The 23,792-nt window shown below is 57.2% G+C and overlaps 8 protein-coding genes and 1 non-coding gene across 9 annotated transcripts; 5 read left to right on the top strand and 4 right to left on the bottom strand.

Moving 5' to 3' along the window:
* Positions 1-61: 61 nt before the first annotated feature.
* Positions 62-1,627, top strand: BCV69DRAFT_290262 (hypothetical protein; the record flags this gene model as incomplete). Its single annotated transcript, XM_025493707.1, has 3 exons — positions 62-754; positions 849-1,147; positions 1,248-1,627. 3 exons carry the CDS (start codon positions 62-64, stop codon positions 1,453-1,455), a joined length of 1,200 nt encoding a protein of 399 aa, XP_025348367.1. The 3' UTR covers positions 1,456-1,627.
* Positions 1,488-4,816, bottom strand: BCV69DRAFT_282701 (hypothetical protein). Its single transcript, XM_025492445.1, has 4 exons — positions 4,569-4,816; positions 3,903-4,491; positions 2,402-3,822; positions 1,488-2,299 (listed from the first exon to the last, which is right to left on the bottom strand). The coding sequence occupies exons 1-4, from the start codon at positions 4,684-4,686 to the stop codon at positions 1,641-1,643; spliced, it is 2,787 nt and encodes a 928-aa protein (XP_025348366.1). The 5' UTR covers positions 4,687-4,816; the 3' UTR covers positions 1,488-1,640.
* A 119-nt stretch (positions 4,817-4,935) lies between these two features.
* BCV69DRAFT_298980 (hypothetical protein) lies at positions 4,936-5,493 on the top strand (the record flags this gene model as incomplete). Its single annotated transcript, XM_025494281.1, has 1 exon — positions 4,936-5,493. The coding sequence occupies one exon, from the start codon at positions 4,936-4,938 to the stop codon at positions 5,491-5,493; it is 558 nt and encodes a 185-aa protein (XP_025348365.1).
* On the bottom strand, positions 5,474-8,320 carry BCV69DRAFT_312455 (hypothetical protein). The gene is made up of 2 exons (XM_025494932.1): positions 6,258-8,320; positions 5,474-6,172 (listed from the first exon to the last, which is right to left on the bottom strand). The coding sequence occupies exons 1-2, from the start codon at positions 8,286-8,288 to the stop codon at positions 5,621-5,623; spliced, it is 2,583 nt and encodes an 860-aa protein (XP_025348364.1). The 5' UTR covers positions 8,289-8,320; the 3' UTR covers positions 5,474-5,620.
* Positions 8,321-8,608: 288 nt separating this feature from the next.
* On the top strand, positions 8,609-10,359 carry BCV69DRAFT_312454 (hypothetical protein; the record flags this gene model as incomplete). The annotated part of the gene is made up of 3 exons (XM_025494931.1): positions 8,609-8,838; positions 8,929-9,054; positions 9,153-10,359. The coding sequence occupies exons 1-3, from the start codon at positions 8,804-8,806 to the stop codon at positions 10,357-10,359; spliced, it is 1,368 nt and encodes a 455-aa protein (XP_025348363.1). The 5' UTR covers positions 8,609-8,803.
* Positions 10,360-10,678: 319 nt separating this feature from the next.
* BCV69DRAFT_282699 (hypothetical protein) lies at positions 10,679-15,923 on the top strand. The gene has a single exon (XM_025492444.1). The coding sequence runs from the start codon at positions 10,831-10,833 to the stop codon at positions 15,838-15,840; it is 5,010 nt and encodes a 1,669-aa protein (XP_025348362.1). The 5' UTR covers positions 10,679-10,830; the 3' UTR covers positions 15,841-15,923.
* Positions 15,924-16,049: 126 nt separating this feature from the next.
* BCV69DRAFT_t17 lies at positions 16,050-16,151 on the top strand. Its single transcript has one exon. It is a non-coding gene; the product is annotated as a tRNA-Gly (tRNA).
* A 1,518-nt stretch (positions 16,152-17,669) lies between these two features.
* On the bottom strand, positions 17,670-18,558 carry BCV69DRAFT_190184 (hypothetical protein). Its single transcript, XM_025489609.1, has one exon. The coding sequence runs from the start codon at positions 18,491-18,493 to the stop codon at positions 17,729-17,731; it is 765 nt and encodes a 254-aa protein (XP_025348361.1). The 5' UTR covers positions 18,494-18,558; the 3' UTR covers positions 17,670-17,728.
* A 1,178-nt stretch (positions 18,559-19,736) lies between these two features.
* Positions 19,737-23,173, bottom strand: BCV69DRAFT_282698 (hypothetical protein). Its single transcript, XM_025492443.1, has one exon. The coding sequence runs from the start codon at positions 22,811-22,813 to the stop codon at positions 19,988-19,990; it is 2,826 nt and encodes a 941-aa protein (XP_025348360.1). The 5' UTR covers positions 22,814-23,173; the 3' UTR covers positions 19,737-19,987.
* Between the last annotated feature and the right edge of the window lie 619 nt (positions 23,174-23,792).

Below are 23,792 nucleotides of genomic sequence, written 5' to 3'. Positions count from 1 at the left end.
TGGTACCAGTCACCACAGACACCCTTTGCCATCCTCAGCCATGGCGTCGTCATCATCAGCAATGCAGGTTGACGACTCGCTGGCGTCTTCGTCCACAAGATATCTCACCTCAGCAGCTTCGTCTGCTCCTCCCTCGCTCCAGCCATACTTTGCTCGCTTCTCAGACCTCTACTCCAAGAAGCTCTACTATCAGCTCCTCCTCTCCGTGCAAGAGTTCTACGCCCACCCAGAGTCAGACAAGCCAGGCTCGACATTGCGGTATGAATTCTTCACCAAATTCGTCATCAATTGGAAGGACAAGGTCAGCGGACTGAGCGGCGCAGAATTGGCCATCGCTGCCGCTAAGCAACTCAAGGAGCCCAGTAAAGCGCTCGACTTCCTCTCGAAGCAGCGCGACGAGCTACCAGACAAGACTCCGCCACATCTTCTTGTCAGCATGGAGTGCACACATTACAAGCTCCTACTAGGAGAGTTGGAGACGGTCAAGAAGGACGTGGATCAGGGAGGGAAGGTGTTGAACAACTACGATGCAGTGGAGAAGGTCGTCAGCGGAGGTTACTACCGCGTGGCTGCTGAATACTACAAGGCAAAGGCACTCTACCAGCAGTACTATACCTCCTCGCTGTTGTACCTTGCATGTTTGCCCCACAATGGCACAGAAGATGACCTGCTGGAAGAAGAGAAGGTGGAAAGGGCACACGACCTAGCTATTGCAGCCATCCTGGGTCAGGGCATCTGGAACTTCGGAGAGCTCGTGAGTACACAATGAACTGCTTGACGGCTCTTGAGCCAGGATTGCGAGCTTGATCGCTGACGTCTGGTGCTATAAACATCTCTTTTGTCCACAGATCCTCCACCCTCTGCTGCCGACGCTCAATTCGACACCTCATGCCTACCTCCTCGCACTCCTCTCAGCCTTTTCCTCCGGCTCTCTTCCCCTCTTCGATTCGCTCCTCCCCTCGATTCAATCACACCCACTGCTGAGCGCATCGATGCCCTTCTTGCGCCAGAAGATCTGTCTGATGGCACTGGTGGAGAGCGTCAGCAAGCGCGAGGCGAGACAGAGGAGCTTGAGCTTCGAGACGATTGCAAAGGAGACGGCTTTGCCTGTTGATGAGGTGGAGCACCTCTGCATGAAGGCATTGAGGTGAGTTGCCCTTTCTTACTTTCGCAAAGATTCGATCAGCCATCAGCTGAGATCCAACACCAATCGCATCTGACCCGTAACATCTCACCCACTATCACAGTCTCTCCCTCATCAAAGGCAGCCTGGACCAATCCGCCCAAGTAGCCCACATCTCCTGGGTTCAGCCCCGCGTACTCGAAATGGACCAACTCAAGGCGCTGCGCGCCAAGCTGGCCAATTGGCTCTCGAGAGTTAAGGACACAGAGATCTTTGTGGAGAATGAGGGATCGGCGGGGAATAAGAATGTGGTCGAGGCGGTTGTGGTGTGAGCGGGAGGAGCGGCGCTCGACCTGTGTGAAGTAGATGTGGTGGGGAGGGAAGAATTGTAGAGACTGGCCCTTTGATTGCCATGTCATATCAGGAAGCATGGCGTTCCTACTCTGTGATCCACATTGACAATGACAACGACAATAGAAAACGACTCTTACAACCCGCATCTCGTTCTGAAGTACTCTCACTCAACATCATGCCAAACGAATGCTACCTCCCAATCATCCCACTCTTCCTCTCCCTTCTCTTCGGCCCCTTCTTCTCCTTGTCCTTTTCGCTGGTGCGTACCACTCCGAGCCGTAGAGAGGCGAAGAGCAGCCGCGAATGCGTGTGCCGGCAAGGGAGTGCTGGTAGCAGAGCCCTCTTCGTTCTTCTCTTCACCTCCCTCGCTGGGTCCACGATCAACGAAGGCGTAGAAGAGTTCACGAGCGGCCGCCATTCGCTCCTGCGTTTCTTGCCCTTGCTGCTCCTCCTCTCCTTGCGATTCACTTTGCCCTTGCCCTTGCAGTCGCCCTTGCCCCTGCCCTTGACCCTGCAGGGATACGAAGACCTTGACACTGAGAGCGTTTCGTAGTCTGTCCTGCACAAGCGCAAAAGCGCCTCTCGTCTCTTCGGTGACTTCGAATCTGGGATTGAAAGTGGTGTCGACGGGAGTGCTGGCGGTGGTGGTGGCTGTGGCGGTGGCGACGGAGCGCAAAGCGATGATGCCGAATGAAGAGGATCCGCTGGGTGAGGAGATGTACTGGTGCGAGAGCTCGAGGGTGCTTGAAGATGAGGACGAGATGATGGAGAAAGAGGAGCTGGTGAGGGACGGGAGGGAGGAGAGGGGGAGGGTGAAGGTGTCTACATGTAATATAAGAGAGGTTGGGCGAGAAAATGGGAGCTGCGTCAGCTAGTCTTGTCCTCCCCCCTGAGTATTTCGGCAATTTTCCGCAGTCAACTCACCATGCCTCGCGACAGGCCGCTCTGCTTCGTCGCTTTCATCGTATTCCTCATCCTCATCCACTTCCCCGGTTCCTGCGTATTTGGCACTCTTGCTGCTCTGCCGCCGGCCGTCGTGCGCAGTCAGCTGCCACTCAACAGCCGCACCCCGCGGTAGGTCTTTCTCGCCTAGATGGGCATACAGAATCGGTAGTGCTTGCGACCCTTGCCACTTGGAGCGATTGACGATGCCTTCTGAGCCGAAGAGCCAGTCTGAAGCCTGCTCTTCCGCGTCTTCATCCTCGTCCTCCTCTGAGGAACTTTGTACTGTGGACTGTCCAATCGGAGCGATTCCAGAAGCACTGTCTTGTACAGCCCAACAGCGCAGAGCTGCCTTCAGCCTCTCTGATGTCTCACCCTCGCATTCCACCGTAGGCGAAGCGATCCAACACACTCCCCCTTCTACCCATCCCTTCCCACCCCTGTTCCTCTCCTCAAGCACAGCAGTGAAGATTCGCCTAGCGTGCTGCAGAGAGAGGGCGTACTGCATGGCCACACCTTCCTGGCCCGAACCCGAAGGAAGGGAGAGATCAACGGGAAGCAGTCCGATCTGACCAGCGATACTCATGCGCGAAGCGTTGATTAGGCCTTGTGAGTAGGGACCGATGTTGGCGGAGGCCCAGTAGGAGAGGGATTGCACGTGCAGGGTTTGACGGTGAGAGCGGGAGCCGGAGTGCAGTTGGCGGAGGCGGGGTGCCATAGCAGGTGCTGGTGAAGAGGCAGAGAGAAGGTTGCCATTGGGGTCTGTCTCGCATGTGTAGACAGACCCATCGCCGTACGCCCACCCGTCTAACTCTACAGTGCGCTGCGTGGCGCCTGCCGCCCTGAGATGGGGGAGGGCGACGGTAGCCCTCGTGGGCGGCTCGAGATCGAAGTGCTGCTTGTACACCTTGTTCACCTCCACAAATGATGCTTGATCTCGTAGCGAGAGGTTGAGGTGCTGAACGTGTGGCAGATCAAGCTTGTGAGCTCTCAGGACTTGCCGGAGCTTGGCAAAGGTGGCATAAACTTCAGCGTCATGTGAGATTTCTTTTTGTGAGGAGGGGAGCTCGTCCAGATCGGCTGCAATGCCTGAGAAGGCGACCCATTTCCCTTTGCTACGGTGAGTGGCCTCCGTCTGTTGTCTATGAGCATCCAGAATCACGGATTTTGCTAAGCGAGGAAGACGAGTGTGGGTGGCAGAAATCGAGCTGCCTGCTCCTTGAAGCGCATGCAAAGCTACAACCTTTGTGCGAGTGCCTAGCCTATCGAGCGCTGGGGAGATGACGACGTCGTCCAATCTGGATGAGCTAGCGTCCTTGTCTATCAAAGTAGCCTTATGTACCCGCAAGTATGCCACAGATGCAAAGCTCGTCGTCGAATCCACCACCGTTTCGGTCTCGTCGCTGTAGCAGTAGAGTGGAGTGTCAGAAATCAGCTGAGGAGTCATGACGGCGTCATCTGCCTAAGTTTTGTGACTACTCACAGTCGTATTCTCTTCTCAAAAAGGGGGCAATCTAGCGTCAATGTCTCATACTCTCCTCCCTCTCCACAAACATGAGCTCCATATAGTCCCTTTAATCTCTCCAACTTAGGCCGCATAATCGCCAGCGATTTGCCCAAATCCCTCTGATCCAGCCCTATTCCTGCACACTTGATCAAAACGGCTTCGACACCTGCATGCACCATCTCTTCCAGAAGCTCCGACTGGTCTCGCTGCCAGAGGTAGGCGAGGGGTTGCAGCTGGAGCTCCGGACGAGAGCAAATCGTCTCTACTCGGAAGCGCTGGTAATTGGAGAGGATGGCCCCGACCGAGACACCTTGCACGTCGGGGTGGTGCTGCTTCACCTGTCGTAGCAGAAGATGGAGATCTTCCGTTTCGTCTTGTTCCGTCTCGGCAGCTGAGCCGTCTTCGCCAGTGCCGGTAGACGGAGAACGCAGGATGCCGAAGGAGGAGTCGGTCTGGAGGGGCTTGCCTGTGATGACGTGCCTGTACAGAGGCAGCTGCATGGCTTCTGCTACAAGGTGGACGGCATCGTGACCTACTGTCTGGTACATGTACGAGTCAAGCTCATCTGAAGAGAAGTCCAAGGCATTCCGGTCAGCGCTGCTTGCAGTGTCTTTGAGATGCAATCTGCGGAAGCGAGCTCACCTGTTCCCTCTGGAGGTGCGAGCGTAGCCAGCGCTACGATCTCATGGCCGAGCTTGGCGCAATGGCACAGGTTATAGCAGCTGTCCTTTCCCCCTGACAAGAGACCCACGACCTTCATGGCTTGATTCAGAGACTTCACTTCTTGGTGAGTCGTTGCTGTTCGAGGTTGCAAGCAACTCACGGAAATACGGAACTGAGGCATCCTTCCGACGGAAAGAGACAAAATCCGTGGAAATGCGAGAAGAGCCGAGGCACAGGCAGCAGCGTGGCCTGAGCGAGGGCGGGGGTGATGCTTCGACTGAACATCGTATCCTTCTCTCACCATCACCTTCGTCAGTCCTGCCCCTCCTCTCACAACCTCCGCAGTATGACACAGACAGCACTCACGACGGCGACACTCACCATCGACGACATTCTTGCCGACCTCGCCGTCCTCAGCGGGACAGAAGGCAGCAACAGCGCCTCTGCTCTTGCCTCTGGTTCAGCTGCACAGGCTCAGCAGCAACATCCCATCCTCTCCCTCGGTCGGTCCTTCGTGGCCCCCGAATCCCTCTCCCGCTCTGAGATCGCCTCGACGACCTCCTCCTCCTCTTCAAATCTCGGTGGAAGCGACGCAGACCCGCTCGCATCTTTGCTGGAAGACGATACGACGAGGTTGAAGACTCTCCTGCGCTCCCTCGAGCAGGGAGGCGCAGAGGGGAAGGAAGACATTAGTGCCCAGCTGGAGATCGTGCGCTTGTTCCTCGCTTCCTCCGATAGCACCTTAGTTTCCCTCAACAAGAGCCATCAGACCAGGGGTACCGATGGGCAGGACGGAGGGACAGGCAATGAGATTGAGAACTTGCATACCCGTGTTGCTCGAGTGCAGGCGGATCTAGATCAGCTGGAGAGACAGCTTGAAGCGGCGAGGAGTAAGCTGGACTGACGATGTGCTGCGCTCAGTGTGAGTACAGAAGTGGGAGCAGAAATTTGCGTCTATGCTGCTTTATCGTTGCCGTGCTAGTCTATGATACACCGAACCTGACAATGTACCTCTACCTCTACCTCTTCCTCTACCTCTCACGCTCATTTACCCTCGTCCGCTGCCTCTTACGCATAGCAATCCAAATAGCTCGACCAATACCATCCACATCACTGAACAAGCTCACATGTCGATGCGAGCTCTCCGTCAACCAAGCCCAACCTTCATCTCCTGCATCGCTACTACTGCTACTGGCCTCTTTGTCGTCGGTGACCAGACACTTCTTCCATCCCCCTGGGATGCTAGTAGAGGAGCGTAAGGTGATGACACCGTCTCCTTTGCCGTACAGCATACGACTGTAGTCCGATGAGCGTACACTCGAACGCCAGTCTGCCGCAGGAGAGTCATCCTTCGCAGCCGAGCCCAAAGGTGGTGGAGGAGGAAGACCATTAGATTGGGGGCCTGTCCCGCTGGATAAGCTCGTTGCATCACCGTGAGAGCCTCCCTCCACGAGTGCTCCGCGAGTTGTGGGAGTCCTTCCAGACGTCAGCATGGTAATCGGTGGATAGAGACCTCTTGCGAGCTTGTCTTCGTCGAAGCCGGAGTTGATCTCCTCGTCGAACGTACGGACCTCTTGCAAAGTCTGGGCGAGGCACCGGTAATTAACGTCATACAAGGATTAGTCGACGAACAAAGCGCTCAAACCGAGCTTTGAGGTCAATACTCACCCGCTTCAAATAGTCCCAAATCTCGTCTTCAGCCACCTCAGATGGACCATCTGCCCTGCCGCTACTTGCAGCCGGCTCCTCTTGATTCTCAGCACTTAGCGCCTGTGTCTCGTCCGTCTCTGCACCAGTGGCCATATCCTCTGCGCCCTGAGCGACATGTTGCGCAGCAAGCAGACCCTCCTGAGTAGCACTGGAAATGGATGCTGAAGTCTGCATACCCTGGCTGCCCTCCTCGTCATTTGTGCGCGGTTTGCGGAGGGCAGGACCGTCGATCGGTGCAGCTCCTGGTACATCGCCAGGGCCCTGAGCATTGTCAGCCAGCTCTGCCTCCTTCTGACGGTCATCCTTCCCCGACTCGGCCGACTGTCTCGGCTTGTCAGTCTTAGGTCGGTCTGCAGCCTGGGAGCGCTGCCTCTCCTGCCAGCGTCTAGTGCTCCTCACAACAGGACTCAAACCCGCCCATTCCCACAGCTTCAAGTCGAGAAAGTCTACTTCTTTCCGCTCACCAGACTCCGTCTCGAAACAGAGCTTATCGCGTGGCAGAAGGTAGAAGGTGGATCGCCAGGAAAAGGTCGAGCGAGGGGAACAGATGGTCGTATTGTAGAGGGCTGCATCTCCGTATGCCAGGGGGCCGAGGATATTGGGTGTTCCGAGGAAGGGAGTGGAACCAAAGGAGAGGGTGTGGAAGACACGTGGGTCAGATGCTTGAGACAGGGCGTGTAGAGCTACCAGACCTCCCATGGAGTGGGCAACGACGATTGCTCCCTTGCGTTCTTTTGGATCGTCTGAAGAAGCTTCGTATAGCTCTTCCAAGAATTTGCGAAGTCGCTTGGAGGACTGTCCGAGTGAGAGCCGCCAGTCGAAACCCCACGGGTAGACGTTGGCTCCCTTTCGAGCAAGCTTTGCTTGCAGTCGAGAGCTCATATCGACCATCCTCCCAATACGCGAGAGCGATTCGTCAGGCTCAATCAGATCTGTCGCGTTGTCCTCGGCTGATGGACTGAGCCCGAGCTCAAGGACCGGCCGCCGGAAGCCCGTGCCGACCTTAAGAGGGATCCAGAGCATCTGATGAGTCTTTGCGTCTCGTAAAACAGAGCCTCGATATCCTCCCAAGATGACCACATTGTATCCCTTGACGTCGTTGAAGAATTCTGAGGCTCGATGATGCCGCGGACCAATGACTGGGATCACGTCGAGGTCATTCTGCGTATGGGCAGGAGTGGAGGAGGAGCCGAAGATGGAGATGCCAGTGACGGAGGGGAGGATATCACTGGGTAGGTAGCTAGTCCAGCCAGTCTTCGGCTGCTTGCTAGTCGCATTGGCAGAGGCCCCGTGCCCATTCGGTGTGTCTTGGCTCGGCGGTTGACTCTGGGCCATACGCGCAGGTGAGACGCCCCGCTCGTCATGCTTACCAGCCTTGTCTGCACTCTTACGTCGCGCCTGATCAGTGCCACCTCCAAATGGCCGGAGGACAGTATCGGCCTTGCCCTTCAAGCTGGTCCAGCCAGAAGAAGAGCCCATATGCGTATCGTAAAAGGCCTGCTTGGCAGTCGGTACCCGGTATGAGCTCGGGACATGCGGCAATTCCTGTGTGCCGGAAACCACCTGCGTGAGAGTACTTGTGCTCAGCACGGACATGGTCCGCTGCAGACCTGGTATGTCTGCCAGCATAGGCGTGTTGGGGGAGGAAGGGTCTTCTAGGGTTGGTGATAATAGGGAGAAGTACTCGGGCTCCAGGTGCGCTGCGACTTCTGCATCTTCCTCTTCGACCGGGTCATCGTGGTCTGTGGAGCCATCACCTGAGCTTCTTCTTCTATTGCCAAAGACGAAGGTCGAAAGTTGATTTAGCTTGAGCTGAGGTAGAGACAAATTGGAGCCCTCCCTATCGGCTCCCTTCTCCCTCGCCGAGTCGTCTGTCGCATCGGTACCACGGTGCTCAGCACTACCGGGCTGAGCGGAAGTGGAGAAGGGGTTGAGAAATTTAGGCACTGCGAGCTTGCGCTGCTTGTTAGAGGCTACAGTGGGCGTCATGAGCTGTTGTTGAGCTGCCCGCACATCAGATGTGCTGGTTGAGGAGTTACTTTGTTAAGATTGGAAGCATAGAAAGAAGGAGCTCAGCTTCAGGGACGGGTTAGATATACCCGGCATCTGGTAATGTTGTACGACTGCTAAGCGGCAGTGTCGGACGAGGCAGCCCGATGCATAAACGGAGAGATCGGACTCGGGCCAAATTAGAGAGTCGGAACGGAGGCTCGGGCAAATCTACCTGCCGATGGTGCAATCTTGGTCACAGGGCCGAGCCTCAGCCTCCGCCAAGCGCCTCCTCGCCCGCCGCCGTCGCCTGAGGCAGAATCGATGACCTTCGCTCAGCCGCCGCCGCCGTAGACATCTGTCATCTACCATATCCCCTATCCATCGCCATCACCTTCGCTGCATCTCAGCACAACACCTCGCTACCCTCTTCATATCAGTTCGCCTTGCTAGCGCAAGCTCAATACCCACACACAAGCATCGCTACACACCCGTCACGTTGGCTTATCTCAACAATGTCGAAAAATACCGTGAATTCAAATCAGGCTAGGTGAGTCAGATTTGCATCAAATGAGAAGATCAGGGTGGGCGAGCAAGACTTCTGACATACGCTCTACCTCTTGCCTACTTTCACTACCAGTCTTTTGCCCGCCGACGAGAGCGCTATCGTTGGCAGTCGTGGGCAATCCTCTACCTCCTCCAGCGCTTCCACCCCCGCCTTCCCTGCGTCCACGTCATCCCGACGTGGACAGTCTACCGCCGTGAGGTGAGTTGCCCCATCATCATCAATGTGAAAGCCGCCCTTCACCGTTTGCTCATGCCTTTTGCCTCTTTCTTGACGTCACTTGTAGCACCGTGGTGAAGTGGTGGGTTTGACGTGACTTCCGCAGAAATGCCTGGTACTCAAACACCAGGTCGACGTGAGCCTGTGAGAGGGGACACGTCGCACTCAACAACAACAACATCGTCATCATCATCATCTCCTACCTCGCCGTCGTCATCGAGGAATCTGCGATCAGCTGGAGCAGCTTCCGCTGCTCCTGCTGCTCAAAGCGGAGAATATGAGATGCGTACGCATACTAGTCCTCGCCAAGAGTCTACTCCAAGATCAAACCGACCACGAGTCGCCCTGACTCCGGCTGGTGCAGTCCCCATCACGAATCGAGCTTCGACGGCCTACTTTCCTCCCTCGCCGCCATCGACTGTAGCTTCGGCTGATTCGCCGCCTGCCTCACCCTTGGTCGAACTCGGCTCTATGCATCTTGTGGATGAGCCAATTCTGGAGGAGAGCTATGCAGAGTCGCAAGAGAATGCTCGATGGTGGGCAGGCGCCGCAGGAAGGGGCCAAGTGTCGGGACAGGGGCATGACGAAGACCGGGACAAGCTTGGAGAGAGTCGATCCGAGCAGGAGAGTCGGGCCACTTCTACGAGAGGACCAAGTCAGCAGAGCTTCGCACAACGTCAGAAGGCAGCGGCATCAAATGCATCCGCCGTCTACCCCACTACGTCGGACATGCCTGACACTCCTAGACAGACGCCAACGGCAGTCTCACCTGCGGTCGTGGGCTATGCACATCACCCGACAGCCTCTGGCCAGCGATTTTTCTGCTCTCTTTTTGAGGACTTTCCTCTTCAGAAGGGAGCAGAGCACGTCGTCGGAACAGCTTCGGACGCTGGCGTCGATCTGGCCTGCGAAGGCTGGTCAGGCGCTGTCCTCGATCAATCGCGCCTTGCTTCGCATGCCCACTCCTCTGCTGGCCCTCTATCGAACAATGCTGCCGGTCGAGCTCTCTTCACTCTGCTGCCAGCCGCTGCGCAAGCGGAGCGACTGCGAGAAGAGGTTTTGTCGATCCTGGATCTCGCGAGCGAGGAGCTCAAGTGCGATGTCGTCTTCATGGCAGTGGATAGGATCGGGATGGAGGAGAGCGACTGGAAGGCAACCCTGCATGGTCTTTGCTACGTAGGCGGATCCGTCGTTGCCACTGGTGGTCTCAAGGGCAATGCCGGCAAGGAGAAGCTGACTGGGTGCAAAGTGAGGGAGGGCATGGTTCTAGTCGCTGTGGAGATGTGAGATTGAGCTTTGTTTCCCCATTTAGACACGTTAGACCGACGCTGAGCAGGGTCCGTACTCTGCGGCTTCTGGTCTGCCTCTCGCCTCGCCCCCTTGTCGCGATCGGATGTGTCTCCAACCGCTGTGATTCGACATACACATTCCTCTAATAAGCTTTCTACATCCCATGTCTTGTCTTGATCGCTGAGGAGGACGATGCGCTGCCCCAGAACTGCTGCCGAACGCGAAGGCTGAGGGCCAGACGGAAGTGGCGCGGGCGGCGGAGGCGAAAGTGCGTCACGTCGAAAGAGGCGTGTCTCGTCTGTCTGCCTGTCTCTGGACCAAAATCGTGTTCCCCCTTGCTGCTCATCTTCCATCATCATACTCCCTTGCAGAAGTCTCAAAGAAAAGCCCTTCCTCCCCCACGTCTAGGTACCGATAGTACACTGATCGGAGGTACATTGCTTCGTCTTGCTGCTAGCCAGATCCGCCATGGCGGACGCTGTCGCCGCCTCGCGACCTCAAGCCACTTACGGACGGAACAAGGCACTCGCGTTCCTCAGCGATGACGATGAGGACAACCAACAGCATGCTCCCACGTCTTCCCCTCCCAATATGTTTGATAGCTCTTCGCCCGTCGCTGCTAGCAAAGCTACAGCGAGGAGGGGTGCCGCGCTAGATGAAGAGGACACGGGAGACACTACGCCAGAGAGCTCCCAAGCCAGCGCGGCGCCCATCAAGCTTACTGGACCGCGAGCCACTCTGACGCCTGCGCAGCGCTTGGCCAAAGCTATGGCCGAAACCGATAGCGACTTGTCCGAAGACGAGCCTGAGAAGGGGTCGCCGTCTGCTGCTAAAGGCGGCGCTGATGCCGTGAGCCGCTTGCGAGCCTTGATGGGTGGAGCGTCCGGATCGCGTGTGACCCTCAGCAACTCGGCTCACAACCGCGATGAGACAGGCGCTCAATCTCTAGGCTCGGATCAATACACCTCTTCGCTGAGTAGTGCTCCTCCCGTCGCGTCCGCTGAAGAGCGTAGAGCTCGGGGCGCAGGCGCTTTCGATAGCTCTTCTGGCAGCGAAGCCGATGCTGAGGACTTTGCTTCCGCACTGCTGAAGGCGGGTAGAAGAGGTGCAACAGCTGGGAGGATGAGGAGGAGAGATGGGGAGAGGATCACCAGCTCATCTTCGGGAGCGCCACAGCCCGCTTCACCTACCACGGCCAGGCAGACTGTCAGACCACCTCTCGACTCGAGCGATGATGAAGAGGCATCAGAGGCAGGGTCTTCAAGTTCGCCTTCAAGCTCGATGAATGACATTGTCGCTGCTCGCAAGCAGAGTGAGGCGGCTATGCAGCGCAAACAACGACTAGCGGACATGGCTGCCGCCAAAAGAGGCGCTTCGCCATCCCTTGAGGAGACATTCTTTGCCGAAATGAAGCAGCAGACGAACGCTCCGCCCTCGAGTGCAGAGAATCTCGTGTCCTTCAGTGACGAGGATTCGATCAGCGAGGGCGATCTCCCTGCTCCTACCGAGAAAGCCAAGGTCGACAATGATCGCTCTGCTCACCATAAGAAGAAGAAGTCTTCATCGAAGAAAGAGAAAGGACCCAAAGGCCCGAAGCAGCTCTCGAAAAAGGAGATGGAAGAGATGCACAAGATGTCTGCCAAGATCGAGCGAAGCAGGCCCGTAGCAGGTCTCAGTCAGCTATCACGCCCTGTGCAACGACAGCAGTACGACATCACTCGTCTCGCGGCCATGTTCCAGCCTGCAGAGGACGAACACCAAGCTCCGTCTGATGTTGAGATCGATGCCGATCCCATTGATATGGACACACCGCGTCGCCCGGGTGAGGAAAAGCGCGGTAGCAAGCCCGCCTCGTCCGCCAAGAATGTCAGCCGGCTCGAATATGGCGCTCTCGAGTCTTTCCCGCCTCGGATGTCGACCCAGCAAGCTCCTTCTTCAGATAGTATCAAGACCACGACATCTAGTCCCGCCGAGGTGAGCGAAGAACAGCGTGAGCAAGACGCCCGCGATGCAGCTTTGCGGCTGAAGAAAGAACGCTGGCTCGAGGCACAGAAGAAGACGCAAGGTCAAAGACTAGCCATGGCTACCCGCGGACCGACGAAAGAGGAATTGGCAGAGAGTCTGCAAGTCGTCGGTAAGCCGCCTCTGCGTTCAAAACCCAAGCCCGTTGTCGGTCTGCAGGCGACATCGCTCTTCAACGCTTCGTTGCAGGAACGCATTCGTAGGCAAAATATGTCAGCGAGGTCAGCTCGAGAGGCGGCTAATCGTCAGCAAGGTCTGGTGCAGCAGCAGAGGCAGAATGCAGCCAAGCCATCCGCAGAGGCCGAAGCTGAAGATGACTCTATGGATGCTATCAAACGCATTCAGGAGAGGGTAGGCAGGCAGAGCAATCAAGGGCGTGGTGCAGAGGATGAGGTGGAGAGTGGGGAAGAAGATGATGAGGATGACGAGGACTTTGTCCTTGACGAAGAAGATGGCGAGCCACAAGGCAGCCGCGGCTCGGATATCGAAGGCTCGGCAAATGAGGCCGCTCGAGGCTCTGCGAGCGAGTACGAAGACGAGGAGGAGGAGATGCCAGCTAGCTCTCAGCAGCCTCCCCCATCCAGTCAGAACACCAATCGCAGTCACGATTCCGCGCGTCGCACAGCAGCCGCCGACGATGATGACGATGATGATGATGACGATGATGCAGATGTGACTTACACCGCTCACCGCAAGTCGAGAGCTCCACAAGCTCTACTTGATGACGAAGATGTCGAGTCTGTTCAAGATCAAGAGAAACGGTCGGAATCCACTGAGGACATTGACAGTAGTCGCGAAAAGGCTGGCGAAGTCTCGCTTGGAGGTCAAGACAAGCCACTCGGACTGACCCAATTCCTCGGCGGATTTGCTGCCAGTCCTATTGAGATGTCCCCGCAATCGGGTTCAGCCGAGGAGGCCCAGAGGCGGCCTGCACTCCAGCCTTCTTCCTCTTCAAGTCTGCTTCAAGTACCCAACACGGGTGTGCTTGGACGAGCTTCTTCTGATGATTCTGTCCTTGGGCAATTCTTTCAGGAGACACAACTGTCAGAGGATCCTCGGGGCTTCAGCTTGGACGTCATTGGAGCCACAGGGCGAGCCAGAAATGCGGAGAATGCTCCATTCTTGCAAGGTTCGCTTGGCGCTGACAGCAATGGCTTCTCTCAGCTGTTCAATGAAGGAACACAATTGCCTTCTGCTCTGGCCGGCAGCGCGGCAGGTCCTTCTCAGCTGATGGGGCCACCGACAACCCTGCCGGCCGATGGTTTCGCCGCGCTTCGCCGCGCTGCCCAAACGGAAGCTGAAGCTGCTGACTCGCCATCCCCTCTGCCGTCCAATGACGACTTTGACGATGACGAGGAGGACCATTTGGCGGGGGCCGGTCCGGCCAGAGCGGGACCATCTGTTCCCACACCCCAGAGGACGACTCCGAAACAGTATCTCAATCGCGAAGGATTCTTCACCCAGACAAAGCCTACGCTGGGAGGTCTACCTTCAAGCCAGTCGCAGTCGCAGCTCAGTCAGATTGATAGCGTAGAGCGGCCCAGTGACGCTGAGCGAAGAGGTAGCTCTGCTGATGACGAGGAGGCTGACGGAGATGGATCACCTCGAGCTGCTCGCAAGAAGCGCTTCCGTCGAGCTCTGGAACCACAAGAGGATGAGGATGAGGATGCTCAAGCTGAAGCTGGGGGTGAAGTCGTTGAGGATGAAGAGGACGAGGAGGAGCGCCTCAACGCTGATCCCGCAGGCTCTGGAAGTGAGGTCGATGGCGAGGAGGAAGTCGAGGGTGAAGAGGAGGGGGAAAATCTTGCAGGCTCAGGCAGTGAGGCCGAAGATGGTGAAGCTCCAGGTACCCTTCACCCAGGCGCCACCCGCAACGCCTGGGACATCCTCCGCCAGGGCCAAGCCCGCGCTGAGGTCCTCGCAGCAGCAGGCTTCAAGCAGCAAGGCAAGAAGCGCCAGCGCGATTACCAGTTCATCGAAGGCGAGGCTGAGGAGTCCGACGAGGATGATGAGGGTCGCCGCAACAAGAAGGGTGCTGGCGGGCTAGATGGCGTCTTCAGTGATTCTGGCTCTGATGACGGGGAAGAGGACGATGAAGAGGATGATGGACGGGACCTCGAGGAGCTCGTGGACAACGAGCGAGAGATGGATGAAGCGGACAAGGATCTTCTCGCTCGTGAGAGGTACCAGAAAGATCTCGATGCCGATGACGAAGCTGCCATGGCTTTGGCTGACAAGGCTGCCCGCGGAGAGCTGCGCAACAAGAGGAGACTCAGGGATGGTGACCGTCTGGAGGACCTTCTCGACGACGACTTTGAGGATGAACGACTGCTTATGAAAGCCAACAACCCGAGGGCAATCATCGCCAAGCGCCGTAAGATTGAAGGTGACGAGATGGAGATCTTGGCTGCCAAGGAGGAGTCGCAGGCTTTCGTCAAGGGTTACTCGGAGACGCACCGCGCTGATGTGGCTGATGAGTACGACTTCCTCGCCGAAGCAGATACGGACGAGGATTCAGGGGGTGACGGAGCGCAGAGCGACTCAGGCGGTTCTTCTTCGTCCGGCAAGTCAGACGAGGAAGATGAAGCGGACGAAGCTGGCGACAAGAGGCGAGTCAGCTTTGCTCAAGCTCAGGCGGATGATCAAGACGATGAAGAGGAAGTGCAAGCAGTACAACGAGTCACTCGCAAGCAACTGGCGCGGGAGTTGCGCGAGCGTCGTCAGCGGCGCAAGCAAGGTATCGTCTCCGATGAAGATGACGAAGCAGAGACTTCTGCATCTCAGCATCGCAATGGTTTTGGTAGCGGAGACAGCGAGGACGAAGATGACTTCAATTCTGCCCGGCCGCGTTTCCTTCGCGATCGTCTTGCGGAGAGGAAAGCGATGCAGAGCAAGGTTGCTCAAGCAACAAGTCGTCGGCGACCAGCTCCTGCAGGACCTACAAAGTCGACGTCAGCTTCTTCTTCCTTCTTCAGCCGTCGCCCTGCTGGACAGGCCTCAGCCTCAGTCAACGAGGCCCCCGACGACATCATCCTCGGTGACGACGACGAAGATGACGAGGACGATCCGCGCGCCATCGACCCTTCAGCCGCGATCCAAGCCCGTATCCTACGCCGTCAAGCCGCCCGTCGTGAGACTTCCCCACGCACAGCAGCCCGTCTGGCCAAGCTTGCCGAAGAGTTCCGATCAGAGCCAGACTTTGCCGCAGGGAGAAGTCGCTCCTTTGGTAGCGGTGGTGGTGGAGGAGGAGGAGCGGCTGGCAGCAGTGTCACTAGCTGGGGTGCACAACCTAGGAGGCAGGGTTCGGCGGGAAGTATGACGCTCGATGGAGGTCTGGGAGGTGGTAAGGGAACGGCTACTACGCTTGTGCGCAAGATGTCGGCCAAGGGGGAGATGACGAGACCGGTGTTGGGACGGGCCATCTTGGCCGAGAGGAGAGTGGAGGAGTCGCAATGATCCCGATCCCGTCTTGTGTGTAAATGCAGTTCAAAGAAGGGCAAGTCATTCAATCCATTTCCCATGCTGACGAGGCTTCATGTCGTGTGGACCGCAAATGAGAGGTGTAAGGACGAGAGATGTGAAGACGAGGTACGTTCCGTCGAACGTCGTGATGCGCATTGTCGGTCAGAGTTGATGAGCGCTTTTGCGGAGTTCGTCTTTCAGATGCGCCAGTGGTTTATTGGTAGAATTTACCGTTGCCAAGAATGCGACTACAAATCGCAGCCTGGAAACTCGGTGAGAAGGGGGTTCGATTCCCTCCTGGCGCATTGCTTTTTGCTCTTTCTGACGCCATTTTTTGTCTTTTCGCATCTGCACAATTCGGCTTAGTATCACTCATCAGTGTCATCGTTTTGTCTGGGTTCAGACTCAATTCCAAGATGAGGGAGCCTCGCGGCGATGTAGATGCATGGATATCAAATGCTATTGCTCTACTGCCTCGACATGGTCGACTCCGCGCCTTCTCAGATAATCTCTAGATCACTACCGCTATCCGCATCGCTCAAATCTACATAGCCTCCCAAAACGCCTCCGCCCGCCCTCGTCTCCCCTTCAATAGGCCCACCGATAGTCTTGAAAGCATTTGCGCCAGCTAAATTGGGTTTCGCAAAGGGCATGGCAGCCGGCAGAGGAGCTCGGACGTTGGGTGACAGGACAGACTTCTTGAGCTTGAGCGTAGGCGTCGCCAGAGAGCCTGGAGGAGCCTTGTGTCGGTTAAGGAGCTAAGAAGGAAGAATCAGGAGGGGCATAGGGGATGAAAGAGATGAGTGCCGAGTTCGCATTGGCACCTCGCTCTGATGCTATACTCACTGTACTGCCGCGCAGGCTGTCTTCACCACCTTCCTCAATACGACGCTTGCGATTCTCTCTTGCTCGCGGGTCTGACAAGGGGTCGAAACCAATTCGTTGAATCTCCTCTGCCGTATACCTACTGCTCGTACGTGTGACCGGTGCAGAGGTGCTGACAGACGGTCGAACCACTGTTCCTGCCGCTGGCGCTGCGCCTGCAGGGGCACGTCGATCCCTCTTGTCCGGGGAGGCGCTCTCTCTTGCGCTATCTTCATCGCCCGAAGAGTCAGATCCAAAGACGAGTAATCGGTCATTACTGCCCGGGTTGCGCACCGCCTGCTTACGCTTAGCCGCCTTCTCCTTACTGAGTCTCTCCTCCTCGTCCCGCTTGCGCTTCTTCTCGCGACGCTCTTGCAGAGTGCGCTGAGCTTCGGCAATGGCCAGGGCGCCTATGCTGTTCGAGGGAAGCTCCACGTCCGGAGGGAGCATGTCCCCCTCCTTTTGATCGTCCCCGCCTCTACGTCGATGCTGTTGCGTCTGCCGTAGCTCAGAGAGCTCGTCTTCTTCTGCCTGTCTCCGCTCTGCGATCTCCAGCAGCCTGTCCTGCCCATCCCACCCTGCTCGCTTAGCCTCAAGCCTGCGCAACGTAGCCGCCTCCTCTTGCAGCTTCTTCCTCCTCGATTCTTTCTCAGAGCGCACTTGCCCATAGTGGTCCGCGGCGGAAAATTGCGTACTCTCGATGTCGTCCTTGTTACGGACGCCTTCAGCGTTCGGAACGAGGACCGCTCCTTTGCGACCATTGAGGCCTTCGAAGCTCAAAGCCTCGCGCGGGATCCAGGGACGATCTTCGTACTTGCCGCCTTTGCCTTTACGTTTGCTTGATGTAAAGGAGCGGGACTTGCGAGCCTTACCGCGGCTGCCTCCTGAGTCTCTGCCATAGCCAGAGCCGGAAGATTTGACGCCAATCGCCGATGAGCTAACACGACCATCGGAGGGACGAAAGATCAGCGTTGGATTTGTCCTTCTCAGCGCGTCGCCTGCTTGCAGTGACTGTGACTCACGAATTGGCAAACTCCTGCCGCCCCCTCTGCGTCCTCTCTACACCAATACCAAGGTGAAAGTCGCAAATGGGTTCCTTTGCCCTCGAGCCAGACAAGCCTTTTCTGTCCACATAGTGTCCACATTTCTCACCTTCTTCCGTACGCGCAGTACACGATGTATAGTCTTTGGCGTTACCAAGGACGACAATCGAGGCTCCGTCTGGGGGCCTGAGTGTCATCACGTCACCATCCCTTACGCTCTTAGAGGCGCTGATCCTGGGCGTGATAATGGCAATGACCTGTCCATGACAATACCGGCCGAGCTTCTCGTAGGTGCCCTTGGTGCCGCCGTAATAGCGACCCGTTTCCTTGTCCTGACCATGGGCCTTGACCGTTTGAAGCTTAATCTCGTGATGGCCTTCATTGCCCCCTCCCTCGCCTGCAGCTCCTCGAGCTTGAGAGCCAATGTCCCTCAGCATGTACAATCTACCCTCATCAATTAGCCTGACTCGGTCATCCTTTTCTTGCCTGAGGCGCTCTAAACGCTTCTTTGCCTCCTTCTTACTGATCTGGTCGTCATCATACCATTCAAGCCGTTCCTTGCCATCTTCGTCATCCTTGCCGCTTATCCACTCTTTGAGAATGCCCGTGACACAAGCGATGGTAACCCATTCTCCTTCTACTGGAATCTCGTAATCACCGTCTTGACCTTGGCCGCGCGCTACAGCTCTCTGGCGGATCGAATACAGCAGCGAAGGAGAGAGGTAGTAGCGTCCGTCCATCACCTCCTGGAAGTCCTCGTGGGTCGTGACTCGACTCCTAGCAAATTGGCGTGAAAGGGTGTTCCAGCGTCAGTCAGCAATCCTCAAAGCTGCCGAGCTGAGAATCTTCTCTACATCGTCTTTACGGCTCTACTCACTTGAGGGTGTGTCCCGAATACGCCTCCAATTTCTCAAACTTTGCCCTCGTCCCTTCAAACTCCCACGGTCCAATCTTCAAATCCAATTCCTCCATCAACTTCAACCTCTCGTCTCTCTTCAGGCTGGACCCTTGCTGAAAGAGGGAGCGCGCATGGGCTTCACGCTCTTGACGTGCTTGCTGTTCTAGCAGAAAGCCGATGGGTTGACGAGGTCGGGGACCAGAGGAACGAGGACGGGCTCGACTTGTCAGAGGAGGGGATTGCGATGCAGGAGGCAGTAGAGTAGACTGGTAGGCCCGAGCTGAAGCTGCTTCCTCTTGGAGTCTCTGTGTACCTTGTCGAATCGTGTCCCGTAGATGAGCAGACTCATGCCGAGTAGGACTCTGAGGTGCTATGACCCGTGAGGTAGAGGGTCCAGCACCGGAGGCAGAGCCGCTCGAGGTCTGCCTCGAGGTAGCGCTGGAGAAGTTGCCCATCCCATTAGAGCTGGGAGCTACTCGACCAGAGGCGCTATACGAAGGCGAAGGAGCGCTCATACCACGTCTCGATGCTCCTCCTCCTCCTCCTCCTCCTCCTCCTCCTCCTCCTCTAGCTCCCCCGAACAAAGCAGCCAATTGAGCTCCCACGGCTGCGTCCTCCTCCCCTCCGCCTTGATTCCGACTTTGACTCTGATTTGGCCGCGAAAGCATCATCGTCGAAGCACTTGGTGCTCCACTGTTGAGCATAGCGCTCCGGCTCGGTAAGATGCGGGAGAGGGGGGAGGGGGGAGGGGGGTAACAAGAAAGGCAGGAGAAGGTGGACAAGAGCAGGCAGATGGTCTACAGGCTCGCTCGTTCCAAATTCCAGTGTTCATTTGAGTGAGCGAGCGAGCGGAAGGCACTTCTACCTCACGCTCCCGCCCCCACGCACGGCGCACGCGACTTGAGAAAGTGGCGCAGACGCACCCACCCACCCACGAGACGCGTTTCGGATCGGGAGGGGGAAAGAAATGACAAGTCGGCCTCCACTCAGCATCACTCATGGTCAACTCCTGCTCCTCTCTTCCATCAGCTTACTGACATCGTCATGAGTCAAACGCCCTACAAAGAAAGACACAAACATTCATGATGAACAGCCACGAACACGCAATGCGCAATTAAGCTGAGGAAGAAAGAAAAGGGTGGATACATTTGCTAAGAAGAGTAGTGTGGCCACCCATTGTGGGGATTTTGGCAGATTTGATAGTGTTTCATCTCGACCTCGACATGAATGGAGTGTGTGGGTACGTGAATCCATCAGGTCTGTTCCACGTCACAGCATGTCCTCCTTTCCTCTCTTCCAGAACTGACTGACTGAATGCCACGGACTAAGGGTCCGCTCACTGCCAGTAACCCCTCTGACCGCCATAAGGGTACCCGCCATAAGCCGAAGCACCTCCCTGTCCTCCTCCTCCTCCTCCACCATAGCCAGAGTACTGCTGGTAGTACCCTCCGGCCGCCGCGTTAGGAGCGCCACCCTGCTGCTGTTGCTGCTGGGGAGGGGGAGCAGCCGAGTTTGGTCGACCACCCTGCTGCTGCTGAGCGCCACCTTGCTGCTTGCCATAGCCACCGTAGCCTGCTCCTCCATCCTGTAGTCCACTGGCGGGGCCGGTAGGAGCACCAGAGGGAGCTCCACTGCCCTGCTTGGGTCCAGAGGCAGTTCCAGAAGCACCGGAGGACTGGTGACCCTGCTGAGGAGTGGACTGAGAGGCGGGTCCACTGGGGATGTTGCCGCCAGCACCGCCGCTCTGAGAGGGAGGCGCGCCGCCGCCGCCGAGGAAAGAGCCGAGACCAGCACCTCCGTAGATCTTGGCATAGTCGCTCTGACCACCAGATCGCTGCTGACCACCAAAGGCGTCGCCTCCGTACGAGCCGTAACCACCAGCGCCTGCGCCGGCACTCTGGCCATAGCCACCCTGAGAACCGTAGCCGCCTACATCAGGAGCACCCTGAGAGGCGTAAGGAGAGGCGATGCTGGCAGGGGTACCAGGCTTGGCAACGTGCTGAGGTTGAGCATGGGGATGGCCGCCGTAAGGAGCGTACTGACCGTAGCCACCTGGCTGACCGTAATGAGGGTACTGGTAGTAGTGCTGTGGGTAGTAGTAGGGCATAGCGGCAGCTGCAGCAGGGTATGGTTGCTGCTGGTGATGATGGTGAGCAGCAGCGCCCTGAGGTTGGTGTTGCTGTTGCTGGTGGTGCGAAGCTGGCGTAGAGGCCTGGGTAGACTGTTGAGTACCAGTCTCCTGGCTGCTGGCAGTGTTCTGCTGCGAGCTCCTGTCCTCGCGAGCGCCGAACCCACCACTCTGGTCGTAGTTACCACCACCGTAGAAGGAGGCCAGACGGTTCGTGTCTAGACCGCCGTACATGGAGTAGTCTTGCAGACCCTGGCTGCTCTGAACAGGTGTCTCGTGGTGGCTGGCAGCCGGAGTTCCTTGCTGCTGACCAACGGCGTTGCCATATCCGCTGCCGTATGAAGTCTGGTCCGCCTGCTGTTGCTGGCCGTATCCTCCGTAGCCTGATCCGCCAAAGGCATTCGAGCCGAAGCCACCGTAGCTGCTCTGCTGGGGCTGAGTCTGGGGCTGCTGCTGCTGTTGTTGCGGCTGGTGAGGCTGCTGTGCTTGTTGTCCGTAAGACGAAGCAGCGGGAGCCTGAGGGGGCTGCTGTGGTGCTGCCTCCTGTGCAGGGGCGGCCTGTTGCTGTGATGCATACTGGGTCTGCTCAAAGGCAGCTGCCTCAGGGGCTGGCTCCGGCTCACGCTGAGCAGGTGCGGCAGCGGGTGCGGCCTCTTGTTGCGGCTCGGGCACATCATTATCATCTCCTCCTAGGAAGTTGAGGGTACCGAACTGAACGCCGAGATTGTCCAGATTGTTGCCGCCAGCCATGACGACGGGCTGATCTTGCCTCGATCGGGCGAGCTGACGTTGAGAGATGCCGGAACGCTGAGTAGCAGGCTTTGTGGGGGCAGCCACGGCAGGCGCCACTGGAGCAGGAGCAGGCACTTCGGGCTCTTCTTGAGCTTGAACTTCAGGGACGGCTACCACCTCGGGTTCCACTGCAGCTGGAGCCTCCTCCGTCTCTACGACCACAGTCTCCACAGTGCCGGCAGGTGTCTCCTCGATGACAACAGTCTCCTGCACAACGATGGGTTCCTCCTCTTGCACGGGAGCAGAAGCTACGGGCGTAGGCTCCGGCACGGCAACTGGCGCGGGTGGTTGGGGCTTAGGCGGATCTTGAGGTCGGGCAATCTGAGCCCAGCTCATCTTTGAGCCTGCAGGAATTGTCCTCGAGCTTGGAGTCTTGGCAACAGGCGGCGGCGGAGCTTGAGTCGATGCCGGAGCAGCTGACGTAGCAGGAGCAGCAGCGGGGGCAGCAGCCGTCTCGTTGTCATCGTCCCAGCTAGCGCCAGTGCCCATGGCAGCAGCGATTGCATCTACAGCAGCAGCAGAGGTAGTCTGTTCCTCTGAAGCAGCGGGCGCATCACCAGCGAGGGCAGCAGGAGCCTTTTGCTTGCCTGAGCCGTTGGCCTTGGCGATGGCCTCTGCCCATGTAGGTCCGGTGCTGGTAGGAGCAGTCGTGGTGGGAGCAGCGGCGGTTTCAGAGACGTGGCCATTGACTTGAGGTGTGATGCCACCGCCCCGTCCTCCACTGGCTCCTCCTCTGAACCCTCCTCGGGCTCCACCTCGTCCACCGCGCAGGGGAGCACCAGCGAGTCCACCCCTTCCTCTACCGCCAGCGGCAGCTCCGCCACGGCCTCCACGACCGCCTCCTCCAAAAGCTTGACCATTGGTGAGTGCAGGGGCAGCAGCAAGGGAGCCATCAGCAGTAGTGGTAGCCGAAGTGGCCGACGTGTCCTTCTTGAGTTGCTTCTTTGATTTGACCGATGAGAATTGCTCAGCATGACCTTCAGAAATACGGCCTACTGCCAGTTCCACTTCACCTCCGGCATCCTGCAGAGCAAAGAGTAGATCCTCGTCTGTCCAATCCCCAAAGAGTTCACGAAGTAGACCAAGTTGAGAACCGTACTTCTTTCTCAGAGCCCGCACCTCTTCAGTATCATCTGCTTGAATCCGACTCGGGTCTGCTGCACCTCCGCCGCCGTGGTGATTCCTGCCTCCTCTTCTGAAGCCGCCCCTGCGCGGCGCCGACGATGCTTCTGTCGTAGCCATTGTGTATATGTGTGACTTGTGGGGGAGTAGTTGGGGGGAGCGAGGGTTGCAGCTAGCAATGGTTCCTTCTCACGCGATGTGCTAGCAAGATCCTGTAACGAAGGGAGTAGTAGGCGAAAGGACTTGGGTATGAGACCTTCCTTCGGAGCTAGTGTCAGTACTACTAGAGTCTGAAACAGCGATTGATGAGAATATTCTTGTCCAGACGTGGCGCGCTCTTCCTTTGATGAATGCGTCTTCGTCGGCGTGTGAGTACGAGTGGGGGGATGGTGGTGAGAGGTGAGATGGGTAGTGTGGAGAAGGAAGAAGACGATGGTTCCTCTGTAGCCAGGGCGGGAGGTGGGATGGGGATGCGGTGCGTTGGCCCTGGCCTTGGGTGCTTGCTTGCCTTGGCGTGAAGAGGACAAGAGTGGATGTCAGAAGCTTCTTGCGCGGTCGGGCCTTGAATTACTTGGGGACACGCACGCCTTGAGCCCCTCTGCTCACACGCCCCCCGCCCCTCACCCGCGTCCGCGTCAGGCGAGGCAATCCGCGGTGGAGGAAGCAGCAGCAAGAGGAGGGCCACGACGACGAGGCACACCACCCACGGCAACCAAGGCGAAGCTCCCAAAGGTGCCAGGGGGCCATTCTCACAAGCATCTCCACACCTCCGCACCACCTCGGTCACATGCCACACGGTGCACAGCCGGCAGAGAGGAGACACTTCAGGAAGTGTAAATGAATGACGAGCTATGGCAATGAAGTAAAGGATGAAACGCAATAGAAAGAATACATCATGACGAGAACACCTGTTCGTTAGAGGGGCAGAGGAAGAAGAAAGAGTAGCAGATTGTTGGTCGTCACACGACAAGGAACACGATCACAGTACACGGAGATCCTACTTCATACCCTCTGCCTTCTCCTTGCTGCTTGATATCCTCTGATTCGCTTCAAGTACCTTTGACACCTCGCCCTTATGCCCATGCTAGTATTGGAGTTG

Source organism: Pseudomicrostroma glucosiphilum (genome assembly GCF_003144135.1).
Source record: "Pseudomicrostroma glucosiphilum strain MCA 4718 unplaced genomic scaffold BCV69scaffold_6, whole genome shotgun sequence".
Lineage (NCBI taxonomy): Eukaryota > Fungi > Basidiomycota > Exobasidiomycetes > Microstromatales > Microstromataceae > Microstroma > Microstroma glucosiphilum.
This window is presented reverse-complemented; position numbering and strand designations above follow the sequence as displayed.